At 37.6% G+C, this 22,707-nt stretch overlaps 1 protein-coding gene and 1 long non-coding RNA gene across 2 annotated transcripts in view; one reads left to right on the top strand and one right to left on the bottom strand.

The window, feature by feature from the left end:
* The window catches only part of SNX3 (sorting nexin 3), a 37,505-nt gene extending 21,455 nt beyond the window's left edge, over nt 1-16,050 (bottom strand). The window contains exon 1 of the mRNA XM_006205631.4: nt 15,573-16,050. Within this exon, the coding sequence (XP_006205693.1) occupies nt 15,573-15,734 (162 nt within the window). The 5' untranslated portion in view covers nt 15,735-16,050. The remainder of the gene's footprint in view (nt 1-15,572) is intronic.
* Nucleotides 15,984-18,430, top strand: LOC140697688 (uncharacterized). Its single transcript, XR_012074904.1, has 2 exons — nt 15,984-16,115; nt 17,676-18,430. It is a non-coding gene; the product is annotated as an uncharacterized lncRNA (long non-coding RNA).
* The last annotated feature ends 4,277 nt before the right edge of the window (nt 18,431-22,707 follow it).

Consider the following 22,707-nt stretch of genomic DNA (forward strand, 5'->3'; position numbering starts at 1 on the left):
TATGGAGCCTAAAAGAAAGGTGTAACTTGTGGACTAAAAATGTCTCTTCCCACATCAGTAAACAAAGGATGTTGTGGCCTCAAGCCATTAGCCACTATAGGAGTGCCCAACTGTGCACCCTGAGGGGATTCAGGGTGGAAAAAAACAGGATATTGGCCCTAGATAGTTAAGATGCATCTCCAAGGAATGATTTCAGTAAGCCCAGATTCTTGCATCTTCCTATACACAGAAAAGTGCTAAATTCATTAACCTGATGTGTATTTTTCTTTAATTAACAGTAATTTTTTGATGTTCTGACTACCTGGCTTTTGTTGCAAAAACTCCTATATATCCTGGCTCTTCCTGAGCCTTACATGAGAGCACAACCCTGGATTGTAGGCCTCTTGAGACCTGAGCAAAGGGCCCAGCTAAGCCATGCAGACCTCTGACTTATAGAAAGTGGTAAGGTAATATTTTAAGGAGCTACATTTATGATAATTTTTAACACAGCATTAGAAAACTAGTGCATCCAGCAAAACTGTCATTCAAAAATAAAGATTAAATGACATTCTCAGATGAACAAAGACTGTAAGAATTCATAGCAAGCACATCTACCTTACAAGAAATACTAAAGAAAGCCCTTCAGGCTGAAAAGAAATGGCATCAGACGTTAACTGGGATCCACATGAAGACATAAAGAGCAGCAATAAAGGTAATTACTTATGTAAATATATAAGATAGTATAAATTTTTCTCTCTTAGCTGATTAAAAAGATAACTGCATAAAACAGAAAACTATACTATTGCCCTTATAGCATATAAAGCTGTAATAAACATGACAATAATAGCAAAAAGGAAGAGGGACTATACTGGAGCAAAGTTTCTATTTCACTAGAATTAGTTAGTATTAATCTGAAGTACACTGAAAAGCTGAGGTATATTGTGACTCCTAGATCAAACATTAATAATAATTTTTAGAAGAAGTTAAAAGGGGAGGAGGGTGTAGCTCAGTGACAGAGTGCGTGCTTGGCATGCACAAGGTCCTGGGTTCAATCCCAGTACCTCCATTAAAAACAAACAAATAAATAAATAAACCTAATTACCTCCTCCACACACACACACACAAAGGTAAAAAGGTCTCAAGAATTTAAATGGTACAACAGAAAATATCTATTTAACACAAAAGGAATAAAGGAAACAGAGAGAAAAATAAGAGACATACAGAAAACAAGTACTAAAATGGCAGAAATAAACCCATCATACCAATAATTTCATTAAACATAAATGATTAAGGGAGAAAATATTTGCAAATGAAATGACCAGTAAGGGGTTAATATCCAAAATATATAAACAGCTTACAACTCAACAACAAAAAACAAACCCAATTAAAAAATGGGCAGAAAGTGGAATAGACATTTTTCCAAAGACATGCAGATGGCCAATAGGCACAGGAAAAGATGCTCAATGTCGTTAATCATCAGAGTAATGCAAATTAAAACCAGAGTGAGGTATCACTTCTATACCTGTCAGAATGGCTATCCTGAAAGAGACCATAAATAACTAATGTAGGTGAGGATGTGGAGAAAAGGGAACCCTTGTACATTGTTGGTGGGAATGTTAAACTGGTGCAGCCACTATGGAAACAGTATGGAGGTTTCTCAAAAAACTAAAAATATAAGTACCATAAGACCTAGCAATTTCACTGCTAGGTATATATCTGAAAAAAAAACCAAAACATTAATTTACAAAAGATATGTGCACCTCAAAGTTCACAGCAGCATTATTTACAATTGCCAAGATATGGAAAGCAACCTAAGTGTCCATCAACAGATGAATGGATAAACATAAACATAAACACACACACACACACACACACACACACACACAATGGACTACTACTCAGCCATAAAAAAGAGCAAAATTTTGCCATTTGCAGTAACATGGATGGACTTGGAGGCTATTATGCTAAGTGAAATAAGTCAGACAGAGAAAGATGAAGACTGTGTGATACCTCTTATATATGGAATACAAAAAATTAAAAGAAACTAATGAACAAAAAAGAAACAGACTCATAGATATGGAGAACAAAGTACTGGTTAGCAGTGGGGAAAGGGAAGGGGGAGGGGCAAAATGGGTGGGGATTAAGAGTTGGAAACTACTATGTATAAACTAAGCTACAAGGATATATTACATAATACAGGGAACACAGCCAATATTTTATAACTATAAATGGAATATAACCTTTAAACATTGTGAATCACTATGTGGTACACCTGACACTTATATAATAATACTGTACATTAACTATACCTCAATTTTTAAAAATTGTAAAAAAAAAACAATAGAACAAAACAAAACATAAATGAATTAAATACTCCAATCAAAAGGCAGAAAATGTCAGACTGAATAAAAAACTTATATCCTATCAGAGACATACTTAAGATTCAAAAACAAAAAATAGATTAAGAGTAGAAAGATGGGAAATGATACAGCTTAAAATAACCCTAAGAAAGCTGCAGTGGCTATATTAGTATCAGATAAAATAGATTTTAAGACAGAGTAAGGACTGAGATTCTTAGCAAAAGGTCTTGAAGAAATGCTTTGGTAACTTGGAGGCCTCCTTCTGCCATTATTTGTTTCCATGTTTTTTATTATGGTAATAATACATTTATTATTTGTTCTGCTGTAACCTCCTTTTCCCCCACAACACACATAATACTCAAATCTGTCTCCAGTTCTTTTCTACCATCCTTGGGTAAGGAAAGACTATCTCAGATGTTTAGATCAACTGGAAAAGAAGTCTAGTTTTCTTGACAGGAAAACTTAAGCAATATGATAGAAGTATCAGTGAAACCCCAAAAAGAAAATGAGATACAGGTCAGGTCTTCTGTTAGTTGGGTAGGAGTAGGGAGCCCTATACAGGGACTGATGGTGAATGGGAGAAAATGTAATGTCAGGGCAAGTGTAGGAATCAACAATAGTAAATAACAGCTACTATGAATTAAAAGAACAAAATTCCTCTGTAGATTCTGGCATAGAATATAGAATTTCTAGCAATGCAGACATCAAAAAACTGCCAAGATATCTGTGAACCCACATGATGCTCAATTTCCTTATGTAATAAGATGATCCTATCAAGAAAATAAGGCTCTAACCTTTGGTTGGTTAGATTAAGAAATTTTCTCAGGGGGAGGGTATAGCTCAAGTGGTAGAGCGCATGCTTATTAGCATATACAAGATCATGGGTTCAATCCCCAGTACCTTCTCTAAAAATAAATAAATAAGTTAACTACCTACCTCCTGCCCCCAAAAAATTTAAAAAATAATAAAATAAATTTAAAAAAAAGAAAATTTCCCTATCTTAGTAAAGAATGGAATGTGTGTGAAATAAGTGTATACCTGGAGTTTGCCACAGTGGGTAACAGTAAGCAGTGAGTGGCCACTGATCAAAAACAGTGAGATAGGGCAAAAAGGATTAAAAAAACAAAAAGAAGAAAGAAAGAAAAGAAAAGAAAGGAAAAACCAAAAACTCTCAGGAGAAAAAGTCCTGTGTGCAATGGTTTCTTCATATATGAGGCACCCTGAATATTCCAGGCCAATATCACTTAAAATCAACTTTAAAAAAAGTCACACAAAGTCAACCTCAAATCCAAGGAAACTGCACAGATGTCTGGTAGTTGAGTCTAAAACTTTACTTTAAATAGCCCCATATGGCTAATGGATACTATATTAGAGCAGTTTTAGACAAAGGCAGATCAAAAGTCCTAGAGAAAAGCAGACCAAAGAACACATTCCTTCTAAATAATCCATGGAACTATATTCATAAGTGACAGTCTACTTCAACCTATCAAGCTTTTCTTAACTTTATGAAAGTTTGATCAGATTCTATATAATTACAACCCTACACTGCTCCTTTAGTTCTGATGTTCTTGAGCTTTCTTCATAAAGAAGCTCTGGGTGCCATACATATTTTTTAAATGCTTCACAACCTTTTCTCAAGTTGGATTTTTAAAATCTATTCTGTCACAAATGGATGTGGCGTTTTAAAAAGAAGACTGTTTTTGCTTGTTTTAAATGATTGCCTGAAGTTAGGGTGCAGGTTTCTTCTCAAAACAGAAACAAAAAAATCATGTGACATCAGATGAAATTGTGTAGTTATACACTGACTGCCTAAAATACTTAAATATATTTTAGACTTGGAGACCTAGAATCACAAGTTGCAAAAGTCAAAGTACTTTTTTCCTAATGTGTGCAGTGAATGGAAGATACTATTGCTTTAAGAATTTGCTCAGACTTATGGAGGGTCAAAGGCCTGACAATAAATGGTATCTTTCCTAAGTTAAATTTTAATCAAGAGCCAATAATCTAAAGTATCCATCAACTAGAACTCATAATTTTGCACTTATCTAGTCTCAGAAGTTAGCCCTCTCTCATACAAAGGTACTAAAAAATACACTGGTCATTTAGCATTGTTAATCTTGACCTATACTTGGATAGCCAAAGTGAAAGTCTTTTAGTAATTTTCTCCGTAGCTTGGAAAATAAACCTCTAAGGCTTAAGTAGCACACTCAACTTTTTCCATGAAAAAAAAAATTTTCTATGCCTTTGGTAAAACATCTTGGCTTACTAGAAAGCAAGGAATAATGAGAGCTGATGGTGCTAGATTTTAATGGGGAGGAAGAAAGATAAGGCTGTGTGGCCTAAGACCAAGGCTCAAAGTCAGGCTAAGCCCCAGTCCTTACCAACTGTTTCTCTTGTAGTTAAGTCTAGAGTCTCTCCTGTTGGAAATAATCTTTAGGACAAAGGCAAGTCATTCTTACTAGTTTCCTATTGCTGCTATAACAAATTACCACAAACTTAGTAGCTTAAAGCAACACAAATTTATTATCTTATAGAAGTCCGAAATGAGTCTTGCTGAGCTAAATCAAGATGTCACCAGGGCTGTATTCCTTCTGCAGGATCTAGGGGAGAATTCATTTCCTTATCTTACCTAGCTTCCAGAGGATGCCTGCATTCTCTGGCTCATGGTCCTTTTTTCCATCTTCAAAGTCAGCAATCAGATCACTACAACCTCTGCTTCCATTGTCACATCTATGACTGACTCTTCTGCCTGTTCCACTTATAAGGACCCTTGTGATGATACTGGACTTACCCAGATAATCCAGGACAACCTCTCCATCTCAACAGCCTTAATTTAATCACATCTGCAAAGGTATTATATGTAAGGTAACATATTCACAGGCTCTAGGTATTAGGAAGTAGAAATCTTTGGGGAGTTACTATTCTGCCTACCACAGTCACCCAAGCCACAGGTGCCACCACCAAATACGGCATTTGGCGATTCCTAACAAGTAATGTGTGATATAGATAAATGTTGCCACAAATTGTCTGAAGGTCCTTTCATCTAAGAGGCGGAGTCTGTTTCCCTACCCGTTCAATCTAGACTGGTCTTATGACTTGCTTTCACCAACATAATGTGGTAGAAGTGAAAAACAAGTTTCAGAGCCGAAAACTCAAGAGGTCTTACAACTTCCATCTTCATTCTTTTTGAGTGCTATTCTAAAATTGTCACATAAGGAAGCCAGACAAGCCTACTGGAGAATGAGAGGCCATGTGGATGAGAATGAGACACCCCAGGGGATAGCCAGATAGGCCAGCTCTCAAGCTGAAAGCAGCTACATAAATGAGCACAGGCAAAAGCCAGCAGAGAAACCATCCAGCCAGCCCACAGGACGGTAGGAACAAATCACTGCTTTACATCATTGTATTCTGTGGTGGTTTGTTACGCATAGCTAACTGTGACACAATATTGGTTAGTGAGAAAAATAGCCTATACAATATATACAATTTGGATGAGCTTTTGGCAGGTCATTAGGAAGGTCACTAGGATTAAATTTGGGAGAACAGCAGGTAGACTTGGCTATATCACAAAGCACGATCACGCTGAAACAGGAAATGACTGTTGTTAAGTAAGAATGATCTTGGTGTATTTCTATGATCTGTTCTAACTGGAAATAGGAGCCATTACAGTTTGTAAGAGGCAGTCAGATAACTAAAACTATATCAAACAAAACACAAAAGAAGGTACCCATGATACCACCCAAGACACAGCGACTGCCCAAGAGACGGCTAAAACAAACCAAACTATAAATAAAGAGGTAGAGAAAGATGTCTGAGCCAGATAGTAAAAAGGGGTCCCGGCATAAAGTGGTCAGAATCCAGTATTAGTACTGTGTGACTTCGGCAGGTCAGTGACAACATTACCTGTTGGCAGTGAAGGACAGAAAAAGACAGCTACTCTCTCTGCTTAGAACACTACTGACCCATTCTGCCCTTACACTCCTAGTCCCTCATGCAGGCTTGGGGTCCCACTGCACACTATGACTATTTTCACCAAGTACTACTATCAAATTGAACTCAATTCAATTAAATTGAATTAAATTGAATTGGCCTATCTCCCTACTTCCAGCCTGTAAGCTTCATGCCTTTAAGGGCAAGGCATATGTTACTCTCATCTCCTAGCCAAGCATCTAGCACAGTGTCTGGCATATAGTAGCAGTTCATAAATGTTCATTTATAGGACAGTTTTAGGAGAAATTGATCAGAGAAAACATCTAATCCTGTTTCAGGTTAGGGTGTACTTGCTGTATTATCATATTAAACTTAGCATTCCAAGTAGTCAAAACAATTGGCCCACAGGAGCTACTCAAATGTTAAGTTAAATCTAAAAGAAATTTAGTTAGAGAAGAATTGATTATACTCTTGAGAGAACAAAACTGGGCAAATACACAGATTATAGGTAAGTATCACATCCTAATATCTAAGTGAAAAGCTCTACAGTTTATTTCAACTGAAGTATATCAACATCATCTACCCTTTTAAACTAAGAATTCTATCAACTTACTATATTGTGCCACTTTGAGAGCTAACATCATAGTTTCTCAATATTCAACTTAACTCCCTCCCTACAACCCAGACATTAAATTTACCCAAGCCAATAGCTCAACCAATACCAATTTAATCATTTAATAACGGTATACTGACATATAATGTAGAGGGTTACCATGTAAGAACACAAAACATTAAATGATGATATGATAAAAAAAAATCCTGAGCTGGAAAATACCTAAACCCTGATCTTGGCGAGAAATGACTACAGTTTTGTCAGGCATCATCTTCAGTTTTGCCACCGGTTTATTGACTGGACCTAAACCACCACGAACAGGCTATTTTATCAGCACCAACTTTCTCTCTTTAAATAGTTATTCAAAGGAGTTTATAAAAGGCTTAAAGTGAGAAAATTAGTTCTCTAAACTGAAAATTCTTGTGGTTGAACTTAATACGAATAACAGATATAATCTAATAACTCACAAGGTTAGATTTTTGTCTTTGTAAAAACTGGACCTTTAGAAAAAAAAGAATGATGTCTAATATTTCATTCAGCACCTAGGAACAGGGGCTATGCTTTTAAGAGTCTATTGGCATGTGATGAATGTCTAAGAAAAAAAACCTAACTGGCAATTTTATATTTAACTATCATTTCCTCCATCATTTACTATCAGCATCCTAAGCTGAATGTTTTTTCATAGTTCTGTATTTTGAAAATAAGATTCTCCAAGTGCTTCTGATTTCCATTACCTCAGTGCTATGTAAAATTTAGACAAAGGATTGGCAAACCTTTTTCTCAAAGGGCAAGACAGTAAATATTTCAGGCTGTTGCAAATAGTTAATTCTGCTCTTTCAGTGCATAAGTGGTCATAAATAATATGTAAACATTCATTGGCAAACTAGAGAAAAAAATATGTAAGCAAAACATAAACAGATGTGCTGAGTTCTAATAAAACCACAAAAACTGGGAAGCCCACAGCTTGCTAAGCCCTGCTCTCAAGCCATTATAGTATCTTAAGAATGTTCTCATTTATGTAGTACGGGGGCATCTTCGTGTGTAAATTTAAACAAAGATCTGGTGATACACAGACAAGTATGCCTAGCCAACAAGATTTTTACCTGCTTCTATTTCCACCTGATGACCCATAATGTCACGGCAAGAGAGGAGATACTGAGAACTAGACACGAGGGAAGCTTTGAGGGTCCTTTGTTCCTCTATATGGATTAGAATTTCCAAACTTACTATAGAACAGAGATGCTCATCCCACAAGGACAGAAATGGAAAAAACAGAAAGCAAACAAGCTACAGGTGGCAGGTGTGGGAATAATTTTAGGGCAAGCAAACAGAGATGCTACATCATTGATAAAATCAAAGTCTAGAGAGCAAAGAATTAGAAAATGACCATTCTAATACTATTAGATACAAAGTAACTTTGTAAAAACTATTTTAGGTCTTGTGATTCTCTAGTGAGAGACACTGAGCTCACTTATTTTGGTGGCTCAAACAATATACTCCATCTTTCAATGTCATCAACTAAAATGCTGGTCCTCTAGCATATATGCCATGTCTTCATGCTTGCCTCCTTTCTCTACTCACAAAAATTAATTCTCAGGAAGGGATCATAACTTATTTACATTTAAGAATGTCAAAACTAATGAGAACTCAGTTTTCTTTCTTACAAATGAAATGAACTTTCTCTAAACTTTGAAATTTCAGGCATCAGCAAAGGAAAGAATTAAGAGACATGATCAGAATGTTGCTAGGACCACACCCTAGAAGGGTTATCCCAATCACTTACTACTGTATCCGTTCCTCCTTTCTTCACATGGCTGTCCAGCTAGACTAAATCTCCCAGCTTCTTTTGTAGCCAAATGTGGCAATGGGGCCACACCCATGGCTAGAATGTGGATGTGATATTAGCAGCTCATAGTCAAGTCACAATACCAGTCCTGGACTGCCCAAGACCTTTTCATGTGAAAAAAATAAACTCCATTTTTGAGGTCTCTGTGAGAATAGTCCAAACGGTATCTTAATTGATACAAGCTTTTGGGTAAGGTACAGCGTATGTCACATTTTACTACCCTGTCCAATTTCCTAGTTTCTAAGTTAAATATTTCTTTAAAGAAGTATAACTTTGGCTGAAAGCTGTAAGTCATTTAACTAAAGAATCAGTAAACAGCAGTACCAAGATTATAGTATTGCTTTTCTTGGACTTTTCTTGGACATCTTATTTGATATTCAAAAAAATTACTGATTCTGCTACATGGAAGCAGCATAATATGGCACAAAGTATTTAAAATCAAAGAACCTAAAAACAACAATTCAATCCTTTTTTTTGGTAAGCATTAATTATGAAGGTGAGGAGATGGAAAATCTCTTATGGAATCACAAAAATAGCTAAAAATTAAAACACTTGAAGACTTCCTACTTAAAAGGTGTAGAGTGGCAATATTAATAAAACACAAAGGTTTCTTTCTTAAATGGATATATATTTTGTCTTTTATAATTTCTGGCTTACTTTCATTATTATTACACAGGGATATAGACATGGGTGGTGCAAGACAGGGGCAAAAAGAGCTGGCTTGGCTGAATATAGTCAATGCCTTCACTTCTTCCCGAAAAGCTAAGCTGTTGGCATGTTTTCAGCTAGTATCTAAATTGTCTCCCCTCTAAAAATAGTTTTCATCTTTGGCAAATTATCACTGGTTTTCCTCTCTCCTGTAAGGATCTGCTTTAAAAACATTTTTTTTTAATTTTGTTTTAGAATTTGCCTTTTTAAAATCCCATCAAGCTTACCAACCATTGCAGCTCCATTTATTTTTCTCATACTCCTCTGCTGCTGTCGTTTCTCAGAGACCTCTGAGAGCATGATGCCACCAGGGATAACCCTTGCTGTATATCTCAAGTGCCCTCGCTGGGGTGCTTTTTAAACTACTTCCCAAATCCCACTCCAACCTAATTAAAACAGAATCTCAAGGGTTTCAAAAGCTGATCTGAATGTTCAGTGAGAGTGAAAGAAAAAGTATGGGCTCTGAAGGTCACGAAATCTAGATTCAAATCTGTTTTGCCATTTAATAGCTGTGACTTTGGGCAAGTTACTTAACCTTCCTAAATTTCACTTATTCCACTACTTGCCAAGAACAATGCCAGATGTTGTGTAAGGGTGATCATGACAATCCTGTCCTCTAGGAGGTTACAGTAGAAGAAACAGGAACTAAAGGAAGCTGCAGACAGGCAAACAAACTTAATCCTAAAAGGGCTACAAGGACACACAGGAAGGAAATCCAGTCTACATTCCAGGGATCAGGAAAATCTCTCAAAAGGTAATATTAAGGCTGAGTCCTGCAGGACAAGTGATGATAGTTAGATGAGGCTGCTAAAGGAAGAAAGACTGTTTTTATCAAAGGAGGAAGTGTGTGCAAAGGCCTGGATACAAGCAGTCCAGCAGGACTGAAATAAGAATAAGAGGGAGGGACAAAAGCTGAAGATCAACAGTGACCTCAGCTTCTTTTTTTTTTTATTTATTAAACTTTTTATTTTGAAATCATTGTCGATTCCCTTAGTTATCAAACATAAAAGAGACAGATCCTGTGTAACTTTTACCCAAATTCCCATAAATTTAACAGCTTGCAAAACTGTATCATAATGAGGATGTTGACATTGATGTAACACACCAAGGAACTTGCATGGGGGGGAGGGTTGTTTATTTATCTCTGGACATTTTGTCACATCTGTAGGTTTATGTATTTACCAACACAGTTAAGCTACAGAGCTATTTCATCATTACTATGATTTTTATTTTGCTCTTTTATAACACATCCATTTCCCTCCTCCCCAAGCCCCCATCCTTAATCCCTGATAACTACTAATATGTTCTCTATTTCTAAAATTTTGCTATTTCAAAAATGCTGTGTAAATGGGGTCATACAACACATATCCCTTTGGTACTGACTTTTTTGGGTACCATAATTGCCTTGATTTTCACTCAAGTTGTTACATGTGTCAATGTGTTCCCTTACATTTCTTTTTTTTTTTTTTTAACATTTTTTATTGATTTATAATCATTTTACAATGTTGTGTCAAATTCCAGTGTTCAGCACAATTTTTCAGTCATACATGGACATATACACACTCATTGTCACATTTTTTTTCTAACAGTGACCTCAGCTTCTACATTTGCAAAACAAGAATATTATCTGCTCTACTTGGTTACTTCAAAGATCAGATTGTATATATAGCAAAGTACCTTGAACACACAGGTACTCATGTGATAAATGCCCTCATTTTTCAGCTTTAAGAAAAGCTGAAAAAAAGCTCACCTCTTATAAGCACCACTAGCCAATCAACAACACACTTTTTCTTCAAGTCGTATCATCACAGCACAGAATTTAACAGTAAGCTCTTTCCAAATGTTTATTTTTCCTGGGTGCATCTTACCTACTGTGGATTATTGAAGAGTCAACTCTTGGGTCTCAAGGGTGCTAACACTGACATTTCCTTCAAAAGGTTCAGACACTTGAGGGTGCCCCAATACGAGGCTGTAGATAACAAAGGTTTTAACGCACTATTTTAAATTAAATGAACTGCAGCTGTGAAGCAGTTCTGACTCAGGACCAGAATACTTCAAATCTAGCCCTGGCTTGGACACCAGTTAGATAATTTACTTTGGGTGAGGGACAACTTTCTGTGCCTTGGTTCCCATATCTGTCAAAATGAACAATATAGAACTGAGTCCCTAATAACAATATAACAGGGCTATTTTTTAATTGTGTCTCCCCTACCTCATCCTAAGGGATTGGTTAGGCAAGAACAGACTCTTCAAAGCTAACAACATGCCTTTCCTCGATAGAGATCCTGGAGGTCAGAGGTAGCTGGCAGCAAAGATGTTTATCAGACAACATATCATGGCCAACTGATATAGAGTCTGCAAATGTCCTTTGACTCCAAAATGTCTTGATTCTTTAAAATACTATTTTGACCCTTTAATAACACATTCTCATAAATCCTAAAAACAAGTCTAAAAATTAGTTTCTCAGTTTCCAATCAGGATACTAATGACTGTCAATTTAAAATTACAGGACTCATCCAGAGAAGTATCACCAATATAGATTTAGAATGGTCAAGATGCTACTTTCACTATCTTTCTTGTCACAACGTTTATTAACAGACTTTACTACTCACCCTTATGTTTTAATATACCTCAACTACAAAAACCTACTTTTGGAGCTATGTGAGGTGATAAATGTTAACTAAACTTATTGTGGTAATCATTTTTATATATGTATAAGGCAAATCATTACGTTGTATATCTTAAATACAATTTTATATGTCAATTATATCTCAAACTGGAAAAAAAGTACTAGTACAATTTTGGAAACATACTACCTTAAAATACGGGGTATTCTATATTTTTGGTCTTAAACACGAAATTTACCATGTTCTTAAATGGCATCACAACTTCAAATATGGAATCACAAAATGTAACAAAAATGTAAAACATTAAAAAAAAAACTACCTGGCAAATTGCCTTCCTTTTATACCACAGTTGCCTCAGTGAAAGTATACTTGCATGCCAAGCAGGTTTCTTGATAAGAAAATCTAACCATTTTAGTAACTCATTTGCACATTAACACAGAAAATGCAGTTAGCTGATCAATGACTTTTAATTTGAAAGATAGGTGAATTTAGAAAGAGGTAACTGTTGAGTGCTTGTTATGTACCAGTCACTGTGCTAAAAAGATTTATGTGCATTGTGTCCTATGAGGTAGGTACAGTCATCCCTCCATATCTGCGGGTGATTTAATTCTAGGACACACACGCCTCCATATCAAAATCTGCAGATGCTCAAGTCTCTTGTACTTTAAATGGTATAGTATTTGCATATAACCTACGCACATCCTCCCTTATACTTTAAATCTACCTAATATACAATGTAAATGTTATATGAATAGTTGCTGGTATGCAGCAAATTCAAGTTTTGCTTTTTGGAACTTTCTGGGGAAGTGGAGCTTAGATTCTGTACCTTATTCTGCTAATAAATGATGAATCTTTTCTTTGAACTCAGAGCTCAAGAAAGATCCTTAACTTATTCCTGTTCAAAACAGTTGTCTCCAGGTACAATAGACCTCCAGGTTAAATTATACTTTCCAGAAGACTGAAGTTACATTATAGCACAAACTTCATAAACAGTGATGGAATTTCCCCTTTAGCCTTCTCTTTAATATGTCAAAATAATTCTAGACCATAAGCTTTCTAAAACCTTTAATCATTTATGGTGCTCTCTGCTATACCTATCCATTAGAACAATTTTAAAAAACATCAACACTGTACCAATTATTTTCAAAAGCCCAGATACTAATCAACTGATCCTAATAGTCTTAAACACTAACCTCGAACGAAAAGATAAATGGAGATTGGAAGAATTGCATTCTAAAGTGCCACCATCTATATAAAATTACTCTGTGAATTAGGGTAATTTCAATCATATCCTACAAAATGGGACATTTTCCTCAAGACTAGAATTAGAGCTTAAGGGCCCAAACTCTGGAACATAATATGGTTTGCTACATGTCAAATTCAACAGCAAAATGCAGGCAGTAGGGGCCTAGGGAGAGCAGGAACAGTTTAGAAAAGTAGTAATAAATAAAATGACAAAATGATTTACCTGTTCATCTCACTGGCCTTAATACAAGACTGCAAAGACTCTGAAAAATCACATGCTGCTAAAATAAATCCAAGTATCTTACTGTATGGTGTCCTGAGTTTTAAGTTAACATGTTAAATTATTAAGAGAAACCCCAATAGCATTTCATAAGCATTAGAAAACTCAGTTACATTTTCTTAGAGGGCACATGCATTTACGACTTGCAGTCATGAACGCTTAACAAACTGGTTTATATAATTTAACAAACCAGCATAGGTTACACTTTGTTAATTCCATAACTCATTAATCACTCTTAAAAAGGATTATTTTCTTTAAAATACAAATAAACCATATACCATAAAACAAATTTAAGTCTCACATCAGCTACTTGGTAATAAAGAATCAGATGAATTTTTAAAAATAATTAAGTTATCATACTAGAGTCTATTTAATATAACACACTCAGCAAGATAAATACAAAGTTATTAAATGGAGGAAGTGTAGGCAGGAGATTCCACTTCAATTGTGTGACAGGAAGTGCTAGCTCTGGAAGTTTAGAAACAGGAATACCAAGTTTCGTTTTAGCACAAGAAATAAAGGAAAATGTGCTGGTGAATAAAAGAGGAAGTTTTTTTTACAGAACAGTCTGCCATATATTTAAGACAATCCAAAATCATTCCAAAAGTTAAAAAAAAATGCCTCATTTTTTTATCAGGCCTACGTGATAATGTACTTCCCTAGGTACACTGGAGTCCCAATTTTACAGTTTCACTGTAACAAGACTGCTTGTGGTTCACATTTTATACACGTTGGAAGACAAAGGTGGCTTGTAACATTAGCCTGTTAGTTTCATATGTTAGTTTGATGGTTAAGTTTTTAAGCAAAACTACACGGTAAGTAAATCATGTTTTAAAGTGTGTAAGTTTCACAGCAGTGTGAATAAACTGAACACTACTGAACTGTACGGTTAAAAATAGTTAAGACGGTAAATTCTGTTGTATTTTACCACACCAAAAAAATGTGGAAAAATGAGAAATTACTCCACTTAAATATTAACAGTAACTCGTTACGTAAAATTTGATTACTCTAAGGCCCAATTCTTATGCTTAATTTTTAAGAAAATAATTTGTTGTTGTTGTTGTCATTAACAGCTGGATTCGTTTTCTGTAATTTTTAAAGATACTTCCATACATGAGTAAATTCTTTAATCCTAGAAAGTGAAAGTGAAGCATTATTCTCAATTAGCATCTTTGAAATCATTTGAATTACTTACTGCCAACAAATACTAGTTATGAAATTATAAATGTGTTTCTACTTCAGCTGATTCCTTCACTCAGTGAAGTGCAAACCTCGAAATTAAGAGAGCAAGACCCCTAAATGAATAGGCTTTTCTTAAAACAGTTGTAGTTTTGGTTGTGAGGTAGGTAACACTCTCCACTCCTCAGCCTTAGCACGAAGGTGGCCAGAATGCTGAGGTCAATCATTTCCAATCAACGTTCTCGCCTGGCTCAGCCCTCTCAAATTCCTCAGGCTTTTGTAAACTCCCATGAGGTTCTGTTCAGAAAAGCGTGTAACCTAGGTGAGTTTGGTAGCTCGGGAAGAGCCTGGAGCAATCAGCTTGGCTTGGCCCCCTCGGGTAAAAGTCTCCAGGAAAAGAAAACTGGTACGCCTTCAACTTTGAGCAACCCCCCTTTCCCAGTCACATCTAGCTCCCCTCCGAAGAAGGGGTTGTGTTCTCGAAAGATCTACTCCTTCCCAACTCAAATGTCATTCCCAGATCAGCTGTTTGAGGGGCAAGCGGCGCTCAACCCACGCCCTCTTTTTTTCGAGCACCTTCTTCAAGTGCCAGCACTGGATTCAGCTCACTGTGCAGCCCCTAGCCAAGCCTACGACGAAGAGGGATCCTGGCCCACGACCCCGCCGGTGGACAAGACTGCCCCACCGGGTCAACCGGAGGCCGGGCCTGAGCGGCCGTGGCCGCTGGAGCGGATGCTCCAGGGTCGGCTGGGGGCACCAGGGACCACAGGAGGGATCTCTCTGTAGGGTGTAAGAACGGCCTCACCTTGACCCTGATTTCGTAGGTGGTGAAGCGGCCCCGGCCGACCCCCACCGTCTGCGGGTTGCTCACATCTATCTCGAGGAAGTTGCTGGGCGGCCCGTAGGCGTCATTCAGGTTCTGCGGCTTGGTGATCAGCCGCCGGGTGTCCGCCACGGTCTCCGCCATTTCGCTGCTGCAGCCGCCGCCGCCGCGGGCTCCCTCCGCCCACTCCGCGTTCTGCCGCTGCTGCCCGCCACCGGGACACCGGGCTCGCGCGCAGCGGTCGTAAGGCGAACGAGCACGTAGGGCGGGCGTTCACCCCGCGCGGGAAGCTCCTCCCCGCGCCCCTCTAGCTTCCGCTTTTTGTGCCCAGGAGGGGAAACAGATGACCCACCCGAACGCCGCGTCCGGAGCCAGGGAGACCCAGCGGAGGCCGCGGAGGGGAACTGCGGCCTAGGCGGCGACGAAGAAGCGCATTCACTGGACTTGTAGGCGCGAACAGGTTCCGGCCAGACTACAGTGCCCACAATGCACCGGGCGAGCGCGCGCCGCGGGGCTGCGGCCAAGGTGTTGTGGGGCCCGGGGTGCGGGGGCAGGCGCTTCCTGTCTTTCAGTGTCCTCCTCGGCCTGGAGCGGTGGGAACGAGGCCGGAAATGGTCTTCGCGGCCTTGGGCACTGCGGGGACAGAAGTTAAATGGTTAGAAAGGAGAGATTGCCCACAGTCCGAACAAAACTGTTTTCCTAACTTTATGCCATCCTGTCCACCGTATCACCGTGAACCACTGAAAATGCTTTCCTAAATAACCTGGAACAAATGCCTCAAATGATAATTTTGACACCAACTTGAGAGTTTCACTGTACACGTGTCTGGGTTGGTACATTGAAGGTGTAAACTGGGAGAGTGGAATAAAAACAGCCTCACGAGATCATAGCCTACCGCAAACTTTTTGGGGAGACTGGTGGGCCCTCTAAAACAAAAGAACATTAATATATGGGCTGAAACCTGCCTTGAATTTCTGATTCTTTAATGATCTGCAAAATTTCGCCTTCAGTTCCCATAAAGTTCCAGTAAGTTAAAATATATATATATATCTCGCTACAGTTTTTGAAGTGAAACTCAGACAAGCCTCTATCAGAACTTTTTTTAGAAAGACAAAACAATTAAGTAGATCATAGTTAAATCTCCAACAAATGCAGACCTTGAGCATTGAGGTAGAAAGATGAATGTCTATCCCTGTCTGGAGAGTTATCTCACTAGATAGTCCCATATTTTCTGAGTTTTTTTGTATGTTGAGTATCATAAACTCCATTCACTTTAAATCTGATCTGTCTAAGCTGAAAAATTATCTGGATCATTAGCAACCATTCCTAATAACACTAAGAATAGTTGGAATAAAAAGAAATTACTTTAACATGTAGATTATTTTCGAGAAAACTCGGCATTCATTCAACAAACATTTATTGAAGATCTAGGAGGTATTTTCAACTCTAGATACTAGAGATAAAAGGCTGAAGAAAACACTAAGAAAACACACGAAATTCCCGGGGTGCGGGGGCAGGCGTTTCCTGTCTTTCAGTGTCCTCCTCGACCGGGAGCGGTGGGAAATTCCCTGATCTCATCAGGTTAATTATCTAGTATATTCTATATCTTGAGGAGCCAGATAATAAACAAACCAATAATTAATGTATCTGTCAATATGATTGGTGCTATAAAGAAAATAAAACTGGATAATGTGAAAAATAAAAAAAATTTTTTAAAAAAGAACCTCAAAAAACCAAACCAAAACAAAAAAACTGGATAATGTGATAGTGACCCAGACAAGCTCGTTACGGTGGTCAGAGAAATCCTCTCGGAATATCTCTCTTTCAAAGAGTAAGAGGAATATTAGGATAAGTTCGCCCAGGCAGCACTCACTGCTGGGCTTGCGGCCTGTTGCTAGACACCAGATGGAAACTTGGCTGATATGATTACAGTAGTGAGCTCAAGAAATGTGTATAAATGACTCTAAATTGAAATATATGGCAGCTAAGAGACCAGGAACCACTGTATTATGTTGTCATCTGTGACATCTGAACAAGGCAATCATGGGATATTCTTATAGAAAGCATCTGTCTCATTCCTTGCAGGTCACTCAGAGCAGCCTTTGGCAGCAGCCACAATTGCCTGCAGTGGGGAAGCAGCTACAGAGGATAGCGGCACAGTCATGCAGCTGAAGAAGAATTTCCTGGGAGAAACATCAGAAAAAAAATTTACTTTTCAGGAGATATGATTGTATTCCTGGAAAAATCCATGAATAAGCTGCTAGAATTAATAAGAGAACTTTGCAGATGAATGAAAGTAAAGAAGTTAATTTATCATTTTCCTCTGTCTAGGCAATGTCTAGTTAGACTGGCGATGGAAAAAAGTAGCCTATTCGTAACAGCAACCAAAACTAAAATCAAAGAAACAAATAAAACAAAAAACAGGGAGGCAGGCACAGGATCCATAGGAACAAAATTATGAAATTTTGTTAAAGGACATAAACCAAAATCTTGGTAAAAAAAGACTCCATGTTCCTGGATAGGAGGACTTGATACAGAAAATTATCACTTCTTCTAAAATTAATAATGCAAATATAATCAGAATCCCACTGTGGTTGGTTTTACCCTCCTCTCTGCCTTGGATGTATGGGTAGTACTGGACAAGACTTTTTAAGAGTTCATTTGTTGGAAAATAACCAAGAAGATTATGAAAGTGAAAAAAATTAAAGTGAGATTTGCTTTACCAAATGTTAAAACTCACTATAAAGCTACTGTAAACAAGAATATGCTTTTGGCTCTCTATTAAGCAAAGGGCAAAAACAGAAACAGACCCCAATAAAGAGCATGATATATAACAAGAAGAGCATTTCGGTTCATTGGGGAAACGGTGCCAACACAGTTGAGTGTCCAGGGAATAGGGGAACTGTGTAGCTAGTCCCCTGCATTAATGCAGGGGAAAAAATTCTAGGCAGAATTTAAATGTAAAAAGTAAACATGTTTAGAGAAAGATTAGAATAAAAGTTGTATAACTTTGAGAAAAAAATGCTTCCTAAGCAATATGGGAAACAAGCTACAAAGAAAAAAATAGTCATTTAAGTACATACATTTTTAAATAAAAATTATATAACAAAAGGCATTTTAATTAAAAAAATAGGGAAAGTATACATGTAATACTTAAGATAGTAAAAGCCTAATATTCCTGATATAAAAAGAACTTCCACAAATTGATAAGAAAAAGACAATCCCATAGAAAAATGGGCAAAAAATATAGTTACTAGTCTACATGTTTTTCAGATAATGATCAAACTCTCATAACAGTCCTATGAGAGGGTACCATTATTGTCCTCATTTTACAAATGGGGAAACTGAGGCACAAAGGTGAAATAACTTGAGTATAAAATGGCAAAACCAGCTCTAGAATTTATAAACTTAACCACTATTTCATGCTGCCTCTAAGGAAAAGAAACTCAAATGAACAATAAGTGGAAAAATAGGCTCAACCTCCCTAATCAAATAAATGTACATTAAGGCAAATATGAAATACTGTTTTCATATTGGCAAAGAACAAAAAGAACAGAAACATACAGTGTTAGGGAGAATGTAAGGAAACAGGCAATTTGATCATGTTTAACAAAATTAAAAATATTTGTCACACTCTGTTCCCAAAATCCAACTTTTGCTGCAGGAGACCACGATACTTAAGGATATAACAGCAGGGATAGTTATTGCGGCTTTATTTAAAGTGGCAAAATCTAGAAACAGCCTGAATTGGGAATGCTTGAATTATAGTATATTCTAACTATGGGAAATTATGTAATATTTTATGCAATTTATATGTAATACATAAATTACATAATTATAGGGCAAATGAAATAGTTCTATTTTTATTTCTTAGGAATATTGGAATATATCTATTTTTAGTTATTAGAATTAGGAAAGGAATATCCATGATATATTGGTAAGTGAGGATCAAACAATAATCTGTGCCGTGGCAGCATGTTCCCATTTGGGTAAACAAAATCCTTTTGGTGTATTATATGTACTTCAGTATGAGCATATGTATGGAAGGATTTATACCAGACTGTTAACACTGGTAACTCAAGAAAGGGTGGCAGTTGAATTGGGGGTGGGGACGGGAGGACACAAACATATTATAACCATGAGCTAAGATGATAGAAAACTATAACCAATTTTATGTTTTCCTAATGGCCCAAATCTAGAAAATAATTTGTCAGTGTGCCTGTGTTACTGTGGGCACCTTGAGAGTTGTGTTCTTTGAGTACTGTATTAAATTATCAAAGTTTGATAGCTGTGGTCTTTAAGAGTATCCATTCCTCTTTATTTAGAGAGCACTGCACAGTCAGTTAATAGTATTTTATTTCCTATGAGGCCTTTCTTATAGGCAAAAAGACGTGCTGCCTTGTGGCAGCAGTTTAGATTTTCAGTTTAAATTTGTAAATTGAGGTTCTGTCTTATAAACTAGTCTCTTGTGAACTTGATTAATGAATCACTCCCCCTTTAAGACACCTCAGCAATCCCTTATTTTATCCTCTTTCATATTTCACACCCATTTTTTTTTTACTCTCAGCAGGTAGCCTCACTTCATGCAGCACAAAGAAAAGTAAAAGCCACAAAGTTCAGTATCCTTCCTCACCACCTAAGACTATTTACAATATGAGTCCTCCTCAGAACTCCTGAGAGCAGGAGGCACATCTGGGCCACTTCTAGCTTTTGAAGTTTTGGGCATCTTCAAATCTGGTAATGAGGAAATTATTTATAAACACTATGGTTTGTTTGTTAATTTTAAATAGAGCATTTACATGATTAAAAGTCACAATGCATTTAAGAGTATCCATTGAAAAATCTGCCTCCAATACCTATCTGCAGCCACCTAGTTCCCCTTTCTATTGACAGCTGCTGTGACCAGTGGCTGTGTATCTGTGTATCCTTCCTGAAATATTCCAGCATGTAAAGGTGTGTTTACTTATATATAAAACAGAAATGGCATCATAGGATACACATGCTTTTGCACCTTATTTTCCTTAAGATATCTTGAGGACAGACCCACATTTGTACAGCAGCAAAATATTTTATTACATGATGCACCATAATTTACTTCACTTGTCCCTGAAGGGGAGCAGAATTGTGTGTCCCCAAAATATGCTACTTTGGCATGTGGATTGTCTTGAGCTAAGGGCAATCAAGATGCCACAAAACTCAAGAAAAACTTGTAACTCTCCCTTCATTATCTAAAAAAATGTAGATGGGGGCCTGGCCCAGAGAGAGCTATTACCAGAGAAAACTTTTGTCTCAGCGACCTTTCTCTACGACAGGGGAAACATCTAATTACCAAACATCTGCTCCTCTTATTGGCCTATGAATTACTGTCCTTACCCTTTGAAGCCCTAAGCCTGCATCCCATTCCTTAAACTTAAGTTGAGACATACAAGCCTCAGCTATCCAAGCTTGCTCTTTGGTCTCATGCTTTTATGGGACTCATGTAGATACAAAATTAAATTTGCTTTTCTCCTGTTACTCTGTCTTATATCAATTTTATTTGACCAGCCAAAACAACCTAGAAGGGTAGAGGAGAAAATTTTCCTCCACTACATCCCCTTTTTGATCTGAACCTTTCACTGTCACAGTGTTGCAGTGAATAACCTCGAACATATCATCATTACACACACTTAATTCCAAATACGAAATTATACCTGTAGGATAAATTCCTGTACAGGCATACTTCAGAGAGGTTGTGGGTTCAGTTCCTGACCACCGCAGTAAAGCAAATAGCTCAATAAAGCCAGTTCCCAAATGTTTTGGTCTCCCAATGCATACAAAAGTTATGTTTACACTATATTGTTGTCTGTTAAGTGTGCAATAGCGTTAAGTGTAGAAAAACAACATACACATCTTAATCTAGAAAAATGCCATTGGAAAAATGGTGCTGATAGACTTGGTCCACAGAGTTGCCACAAACCTTCAATTTGTAAAAAAAAAAAAAAAAAAAAAAAAAGCAATTATCTGCAAAGTGCAGTAAAACAAAGTATAATAAAACTTCCAGCCCCGCCCCCTGGCTCCTGGGAGTGTGGCAGACTGGAGAGGGCAAGAAAGAGCCTTGCGCCCCTCCCCCATACTCTGCCCTGTGCATCTCTTTCGTTTGGCTATTCTTGAGTTGTAATCCTTTATAATAAACTGTGAAACGTATGTGTTTTTCTGAGCTCTGAGTCAAATTATCAAACCCGAGGGGGAAGGGTTCATGAGAATCCCCAAATTTGTAGCCTGCTGGTCAGGAGTAGGTAGCTTAAGCACCCCATTTAAGGCTGGTGTCTAAAGTCAGGGCAGCCTCGTGGGACTGAGTCTTTAACCTGTGGGGTCTATGCTAACTCCAGGTAATTAGTGTCAGAATTGAATTGAATCGTTGGACCCCCAGCTGGGGTTGTAGAATCAGAGGCTTTGGAGATGATGTTAAGCCATTCTAGTAGCACATTGGATAGTCCCTCTCCTTCTCTCAAAGGTAAAAAGTTCTATTTCCACCATCAGTGAGGGCTCCATGTATGATTGCTCCCCGGACCATCTAAGAGTTTGGAGTCTCAGGGAGATTAATACGTCAGCTGAACACATCTTCACACTGATTTTCTTTGTATATTTGTTCACAGTTTTATTTAAAGAGGAGATGAGACCTGGAGCAAGCCAGGTTCTGCTTGCACGCCTCAGTCAGCAAAACAAGCCTGCTGGCATCGTGGCTCACTCTCAGAAGGCAGGTTAGTGGGCATCTGTTGTGTTTTAGGCATGCCTATGAGGGGTCTTAAACCCGACCCGGAGATCCTTCACAAAGTATCTCTTCCAGCAAACACACAATTCTACTTTTTTTTTTTTTTTGTAATTTAGTGTCTCTTTTATTTTGGTAAATCAGACAGGGCTCAGCTGGTTGTAGCAACATCAGAACCCCCCTCTCTTGCTTTTTACAATTCTCCATCAATGTTGCCTTTCCCCTATATCTTCTTACCATTTGTGGTAGCCATGAGAATTTGCCTCTCAGATCTCCAGCCTCAGGAAACATAATTAACCTATGGCTTCAGCTGCTGTGTGCTGAAATTCATTACTGCATTTGCTCTGAGGCCACATTTCCCATGGTTTC

Source organism: Vicugna pacos, chromosome 8, assembly GCF_048564905.1.
Source record: "Vicugna pacos chromosome 8, VicPac4, whole genome shotgun sequence".
Lineage (NCBI taxonomy): Eukaryota > Metazoa > Chordata > Mammalia > Artiodactyla > Camelidae > Vicugna > Vicugna pacos.